The following is an 8,259-nucleotide window of genomic DNA, read 5'->3' on the forward strand; positions in this document are numbered from 1 at the left end:
ATGAAGTGTGTGCCGATCACACAATTCATACCATTTATAGCTCTCTTCTCAATTTCCATTTTAGACCGTCTTCCTGTGTAAGAAGCTGTGAGCGTTGTGTAGATGTTAAATCCATGTCTTCGTAAGTGCCCTGCAGGGTGGGGGATGTACTGCGATGAACAAATAATTTCTTTGCACTTGCACTCAGTGGAAAAGGAGCTCTGCTGTGCTTCTTTGATCAAAGCTGTGAGTCGGGGTGGTGCAGCTCTGGTGGGTGTTTCTGTGTCTGAAAAGGGGAAGAAAACTGCAGGCATTAGCTTGGCTTCATGTTGATATATTTCTGTCTGTTTAATATGTGGCTGTATCTCCTGTCTTTTTGCTGTTTCTTGGGTTTCTGTTCTAATTTTTTGTTTTTTGTAAGGCCAGCTTTGATATTAGAGTGCAGGGGAAAGGGAAATGAGTTAGCATTTTGCATTTCCCCTTTCCTTCATATCTTGTTTGGTTTTCTTGTGTGTAGTTTTCTTGTATACTTTTAGGAATGCTTAAAATAACATCTGGTTTTAACAAAGCCTTTTAATAGTTTCATTGCCCCCACTTGTGAAGCTATTCCGTGTCCCTGATATGGCAGCTGGTCAAAAAGTACAGCCTGAAATGTTTAGATGTTTAAAAACGTCAGATGGTAAAGATTTATTATGATGAGAAGTTTGTGGAAGCAAACAAGAGTTAAGACATTGTGCATGATGAGCTTACACTCACCAGCTACTTTATTACATACATATATTTAGTTGCATGTTAAAACATGACTTATCAGCAAATCAAGTCCATGCATTTGTGGATCTAGGTATGGTTAGGATGACCTGCTCAATGTCACACTGAGTATCAGAAAGGAGAGGAAAGGTGATTTGAGTCACTGAATGTAGCATGGATGTTGGCGCCAGCTGGGCTAGTGCGAGTTTTTCAGAAGCTACTGATCTGTTGGGATTGGATTTTCCTGCACAATCATCCCGAAATAATAATAAAAAAATATATATCTAGTGATTTTTAGAGAGGTTTAGATAGACTGCTTCAAGCTGATAGGAAGACAACAGTATTTCAAGTAAGCACTTGCTACAGACAAGGTTTGGACCTTGAAGCAGATGGACTACATGGTAAATGGTAAATGGCCTGTATTTTATATAGCGCTTTACTAGTCCCTAAGGACCCCAAAGCACTTTACATATCCAGTCATCCACCCATTCACACACTGGTGATGGTAAGCTACAATGTAACCACAGCCACCCTGGGGCGCACTGACAGAGGCGAGGCTGCCGGACACTGGCGCCACCGGGCCCTCTGACCACCACCAGTAGGCAACGGGTGAAGTGTCTTGCCCAAGGACACAACGACCGAGACTGTCCAAGCCGGGGCTCGAACCGGCAACCTTCCAATTACAAGGCGAACTCCCAACTCTTGAGCCACAATCGCCCCTACAGCAGCAGAAGACCACACTGGGTGCCACTCCTGTGAACTAGGAACAAAAAAAACACAATTCACAATGACCTCATCAAAATGGACAATAGCAAATTGGAAAAACGTTGTCTCGTTCTGATGAGTCATGATTTGTCCTGAGACATTTGGATGAGGATCAGAATTTGGCATAAACAACATGGGAAGAAAGATGATTTTGACAGCATGAAACCATCCTGCTTGGTATGAACAACTATGGGTGGTGCTTTGAGTAGAGGACTTTTGGGATGTGGTGAAACAGGAGATTTCCATCATGGTTATGTAGCCAACAAATCTGCAGCAACAGTGTGATGCTACCATCTCAATATGAACCAAAATCTCTAAGAAATGTTGCCAGTAACTTGTTGAATCTGTACCACAAAGAATCGAGGCATCTCTGAAAGCAAAAGTGGCTCCTAACCAGTACTAGCAAGGTGTACCTAATGAAATGATTGAGTATAATTTCATTTGGCCACAGCAGTGTCAAGATCTTCTCATGATGTTACAGGAAAATAAAATGCAGCAGCATGTAATCTCCCTGATAGTTGCCAATCACTCTCTTATTGATCCCCCCTTTCCTGCCAATAATCAGTGTGATTCACTACTCTGACGTCCCCCCAAGCATGTTTGAGAATTAACTGCCAAAAGAGAAGCGAGGAGATGTAAATCCTGCTGACAAGCCATTTCCTGCAGCACAATTGTTAAATCCATTAGGAAATGGTAGCGTTTCTATTGATGTGGACAAATGTGCTTGACTAAGCTCTTTTTAAAGTGCAAATATTGTTATGGTGGTGATTTATAGCGAACTCTATGTTGTTACAGATGTCTGCTCTTGAGTGCACGTACAGGTTTCTAGAGATAGAAAGTTTGAACATGAATTCTAATTAAAGTATGTATAAAGGTTTAAAATAAACAGCTGTGGTATATTTAGAAGCAATAAAACCCTACGTGATGACACGTTCTCTGATATTTTAAGGGCGGATAACAAAATCGACTGCAGATGGTGATTTGTTTCATGATTGCATTGAGTGAATTGATTTGTCCATTAAAGGTATTGAATGTCTTTGCTAACAAAGAATCCCACTTCAGGGTACTATAATATCTAAACTGAGTAACAAAGGCATTCAAATTCATCATGCATTAGCACATATTACTGAGCATATTCAACTTCCTGTTCTGCGTGGTCACCATGCATTTAGTGCCCATGTTGTATCTCTGTGTGAGCCTTATTCTCATAAATTTCTTTCAGCACCTTCCAATCTGTTTTTTCCAGGACATATTTTTCTTTTTTTTTTCTTTTTTAATCATGATGTTGGGTGTCTTTTGAAGCCCTCCAGTTTCACATATCACCCGAAAGTGACAAAAGCCCACATAACAGATTGTAAGCCATATGCACAGCCTGCATTTTAGATACTAAGGTACTGTAAAATATTGTTCATGAATCAAGTTTGATACTAGTTGGAAATTAGATTTACTGTCTTAGATTTTACTGCAGCCAAACTAATCATCTTTTCATTTGGTCGGCGGTCTGCTGCAGCCTCTTGCGTCCAAAGGCGAAAAGGTCTGTGTGGGCCAAGACTCTGGCCCTGCAGGTCGGTATCGGCTTATCAGCAGAGAGAGCCCACGAAAGCCCAGACTTTGCTCTCTGGCGCCATTCATCATATCAAAAGTCTGCAATGTGGTTTAGCTGGACAAGCAAAGACTGCCTGGAGGGGGTCAACAGTGAATGCCTCCATTCTGCTGACTGCACAGGGGATAAGACTTGATACACTGCTGTGAGCTCAACATGCAGCGCGTGAGGGCGACGAAGACAGCCCTGGATATAAAGTGATGCAGGCAGATTGTTCCCTGGATGGCTGTGGTCGGCATAAATCTCCAGCCCTCCTGATGGAAGGGGACAAGACTGAGCAAGGATCAATTTTCAGACGGCAGCGTTCCCCGTGTGCTCGCTGGAGCTGAGAGGGTTCATGGGCAAAAATGCATCCTGTGAAGGATGGAGCAGTTAGCAGCTCAAGCAGCTAATGAGTTAGGAAATTATGATATATGCGCTGTTAAAGCAGTGGTTTTTGAATACGCTGCTCCAGTTTATCTCAAGATTTTAAATCAGCCTTCGCATCAGTGTGCTTTGCTTGTTACGTCACACACATGCTTGTTTTGCTTTCAAGGGAAACTTTGTCATGACTCACCTGAAGTGCGAGTATTTTAATATCTTTTTAAGGCAGCTTGTAAAACATCTATATTATTCAGCATCCCTCATTTCATTTGTTAGTTAGAGCTTGACCTGGTGTCCAGCCATAAAACCATCAAGCCATCAAACTGCTTTGTTTTGAGCTCTTTTAGATTAATGAACAGATGCAGGCAGCATGAAAAAAGCCTAAAATGCATCCAGGAAGGAGGGTTGCCATTCACTGTCCATCAGGGTCTCAACAAAAAGGTGCTCTTTGCATTCATTTGCTGCTCTTATGCATTCATACACCCCCACCCCCCTCCCTCCGTTGCCCCCTCTGACATGCTTGTATTAGTCACGACCCACCTCCTTGAAAGCTGGGAACCAATCAGAATGACCATGATGCAAATGGAAGAAAGAGGCTGGAAATATATGGAATACCCAGTTTCCCAGTGTAGCTGCAGAGATGTGACAGAAAAACAACAATGAAAATCTGATTTGTGCAACACTTGCTGGCCTCAGTGTTTCTATCAACATTTTTGTCAATAAAAATAACCCCACAAGCAAAAACAAAATCAATAGATTACTTCATGACTTGACCGACTTTATTTAGTTTAAACAGACACACAGTTTTGAGTTCACTGGACTCATGTGTGAGTCACGTTTCAAACGTAATGTTTAGTCAGTTGACAAAGAAGATTGATCCGCAGCATTTTTGTTTGCACAGTTTGAATGACTGCCTGCTTAACTAGGAGCCAGCATATGTTTGAGGATCACACATCAATAGGTTGTAATGATAAATGGAAAGCAGTGTCTGTTCAGCAGATGCTGGTTTATTGTGGTAATAAACATTTTTGTTTTGTTTTGTTATTTTTTTTAGTCATTAGAGAAATGATCCTTTGGTGTTCTGCGCTAATATATCATAGAACTGATATGAGAGCTAGCATCTCATCTCAGATTTTCCTAATCATCTAAAAGCCCTGCATAGTCCTAGGAAACTGATGGTTATGTTCTTTTCTTTATACTTTTTTATCCTTTATTTAGGTGAGTAGTGAAAGCTGGGAAAGACATGCAGTTAATGGCCTCAGGGTGGATTTGAACCCGGGTCTCTGCAAATGCTTAAAAAAACGGATCACGAGCTTAACCTGATGGGCAACAATGGGGGCTCATATTTTCACCTTTTAATTAAATAATGATGCAGATACATTGGTAAAGGAAGTTGATGGGTTTCCATTAAACTGTGGGGGATACAGATTCATAACAGGTAATAAGAATATAACCTGTTATGAAGAAAATAGGAAACGGTGCCAGTGTTTGAAACATGAAGTGAACAGCTTTTCTGAGACACCCAAAAGACACATGTGACATGGAGTGGATAGATGGCGCCTTAAAGTTCTATTTAAGATTCATATAGAGAATGAGTCAAAACTGTTACAATGGTAGATGTTCATATAAAAATGGCCAAAGTTTCCAATAAAGCGTCAGTGAGTGTATGTACAAGTAATCAATATGAACCCAAAGCTCAGGCTTCAGACAGTTCCACATTTAAAAATTTTTTTTTTTGTCCTGATCTGCATGATGTCACAAAGAGGGGATATCATCAGCGACACCATGATAATTCAACATTTTCATGATGCTTAACCCACAATGCATTGGTAAGTTCTCAGTCTCTTCGTCTCATGTCACTTGTTTTTATTGCTGCAAAATGGGAGCGTGGCGCAGACAGCCTGATAAATATTTTTCGTTAAAAATGTTGCACCTTAAAAACTGAACTCTTCGCATTGCAGTCTAGTCCAAGTTACTTGGATACAAATACCCGTTGACTGCTGTACTGTTACAGGTGTTTTGAATGTGAGACAGCAGTCAGAGTCTTCTGTGACATAAGAGTTCTTGTAGATTTGGGTACAGCGGTGTCATTTAAAAAACGTTGTGGCATACCTGCACTCCAGTACCTAACCAGTACCAGCAGCCCATAAAGTATGTGATGGATTGTGTTATTTTCTTTGCTCACTCTGAAATGGACAGTAACTTGGTAATCAGCTCTCTTCTTTGCTCAATCTTTGTTTAAAAATCCAGAATAAGTCCATATGTTTGATTTGCACATGGGCGGCACTTTCCTCGAGTTCTTCCTCTGATGCATTCATCTGTGTTTTACCGGTTTCCTCCCACATGCTGACTGTCACCACTTTTGGCTTCACTAGAAATGTTGTTGTACGCCATACAGTGACAAATAAAGGCACTCTGTTCTAAAAGCACAAAAACCGAGCAACTGAAAGTAGCATTTATCCCTGATCATTAAAATCCAGCTGATGTTCGAACTTTCTGTTTGCAAGGGCAGCCAGTCTGATGAAAGATGGCTTGAAAGGAGAGTGGATGGGGAATGGGAGCTAAAACTGAGATGAACTTGATGGCGATGTACCACAGCCCAATGTAGGATAAAATCAGATTATTTTGAACTGCAGATCATGCAGATCTACTCTAGTTGAGTCCATTAATACAAATATGGAGCTGGAAATGAGCATAATAGGTCCACTTAGGTTTGCTGATCAATACTGCAGCTCCAGTAATGGTGCATGGAGAGTTTTTTTAATATACAGGTTGAATCTCAGGGAAAGGAGGATGATACAGGGCGCCTCTGAACATGAACACAAGACAAAGACAACCTTTATTGCCTCAGGCCTCTGTGCAAACACATGAAAAGGTCAGCCATAGCCACCCAGTGCCATTGTGGTCTGTGCTGAACTGCAGAACCAGAACAAAGTGTTAAGCAGAGCCGATGGACCAGATTCTTGAATGTCATACGCGATCCTTTCCGGCCACAGGAAATGAAATGTCTCTGCCTCTGTTTGCCTGACTGGCTTTGCATCTTCCAGCCAGTGATGAGGGATTCAATTACCCAGTGATTGAATGCGATTCATTAATCACAAAGGAGAAAATGTGGGGTTTAATTTCCACGCCTCGGGCTGTGGGTTCTGCTCAAGATGACCGCGCTAATTGCTACCATGAGTAATTTGGAATCAAGCTTGCCGGCTTGATGGTGCTGAAAGCAGGCGTTAATGTAAATGAAGGGCTGTTCTTTTTATTTTTTGTAATTTTTTGTTCACGAACGCTGCCTGAAGAGAGATGTGGTGAATAATATCCTGCAGGCATCATTACATGGGAGGTGAGATATGTTAAGGGTGTTGAGTGTTATTACGGCAGCTCTCTTTTTGCTCCATTTCACATACATTCATGTCCCCCGCCTTGTTTTCCTATTCTCTTCCACATCCTGCACAAAGTTTGTGCAGCAGAAATATATAAAAAAAAGTTTTTAACAGTAAACAACATAATGAGAACATAAAACAAAATGATAATATAACGGTCACGGTGTTTCTTCCATTTCCCGTTCCCTGGTCTTTTTCTCTGGTTCATTACTTTCTTAACTTCATTCTCTCTCTCTCTGCCTTTTCCTCCTGTGCAGGTATTTTGTGTTGGATCCAGAGCTGGGACAGCTGCAGTACTTTGTCAATGAGCAGGGGAAGAGCCAGAAGCCCCGTGGCTCGCTGCCTCTGATCGGCGCCTCGGTGACGACGAGCGACGAGGCTCCGCACATGTTCATCGTAAACTCCGTCAATGGAGAGCTGTATAAACTCAGAGGTATGTCCTCGCACTGGCCTCAGGCTGCCCGTATACGGCAGAGAACAAAAAGTGAGAGGGTGTGTGTGTGTTTTACTTTGGATTCCTGTGAAGTGCGGTGTAGATACTAGGAGCGGCGAGATGAATAGCGGCTTATAGATGGCTCATAAATTCGAGCTGCAGTGTTTTTCTTTAAAGAGCAAAGACTTTCGAGGACATTTTTCTGCTTATTTGATTTGTATTGCTTCATTGTTTTGGTTCAAGCCTGAGCATTTTATTTTTAGCAACACTAGATAGATGACCTCCTGAACACTACCTGCTCACATCCACACAGAGATGAGTAGTCAGTGGAAATAACTGCTTTTATCAGAGAGTCAGATCTGATCTGAATCAGTGTTTCATGTCAAGAAACAGATAAGAGACGAGGAATCTTGGATTTACATTCGCGACGTGACAAAACCATGACATGAAATAAGAGCAATGTGTTTATTTAACACTAGAACTGCCATGGATTCCTGTGGGCTGGTGGCTTTTTGACTCAATCCTGCAACAACAGCAGTTGTGTGCAAGGAAGTAAGTTCTTCAAGAAGTTAATTTGTGAATTAAAACAAAACAAAAAAAAGCTTTTTATACTTTGAAAAATTGGGGGTTTAGTTTTTAGTTCTAGTTTAACAAAACATTTATATCTTTTTATTACAGAATATAAAGTTAAAGTGTGTACTGGAATTCACTAATAAATAAAGATTACACCGAGCAACACAATAATAGATCTAAATCATTTAATTATTGTAGAAGAAAAACATTATAGAAGAGTTCAAATTGAGTTTTGGATAATGGGCCGTATTAGTTTAGCTAAAATAAAGAAGGTATAAAAAACAAAGTGCTCTCTGTGACACAGATTGAACAGGTCATTGCCCGCAGTTGGCTAAAGAAAAAGAAAGATACACTGTGCACTAAATCAATTATTGTAAAAGTACAACACAACATCCTCATCTGCTTCCGCCCACCAGACC

At 41.0% G+C, this 8,259-nt stretch overlaps 1 protein-coding gene across 3 annotated transcripts in view; it reads left to right on the top strand.

Annotated features, from left to right (window-relative positions):
- The window catches only part of osbpl10a (oxysterol binding protein-like 10a), a 99,805-nt gene that overhangs the window by 9,659 nt on the left and 81,887 nt on the right, over positions 1-8,259 (top strand). For all 3 annotated transcript variants that reach the window (XM_085148667.1, XM_085148666.1, XM_085148665.1), the window contains exon 2: positions 7,092-7,267. In XM_085148667.1, coding sequence (XP_085004793.1) covers positions 7,092-7,267 — 176 coding nt within the window. The remainder of the gene's footprint in view (positions 1-7,091; positions 7,268-8,259) is intronic.

The sequence above is a fragment of the Neolamprologus multifasciatus genome, chromosome 22 (assembly GCF_963576455.1).
Source record: "Neolamprologus multifasciatus chromosome 22, fNeoMul1.2, whole genome shotgun sequence".
Lineage (NCBI taxonomy): Eukaryota > Metazoa > Chordata > Actinopteri > Cichliformes > Cichlidae > Neolamprologus > Neolamprologus multifasciatus.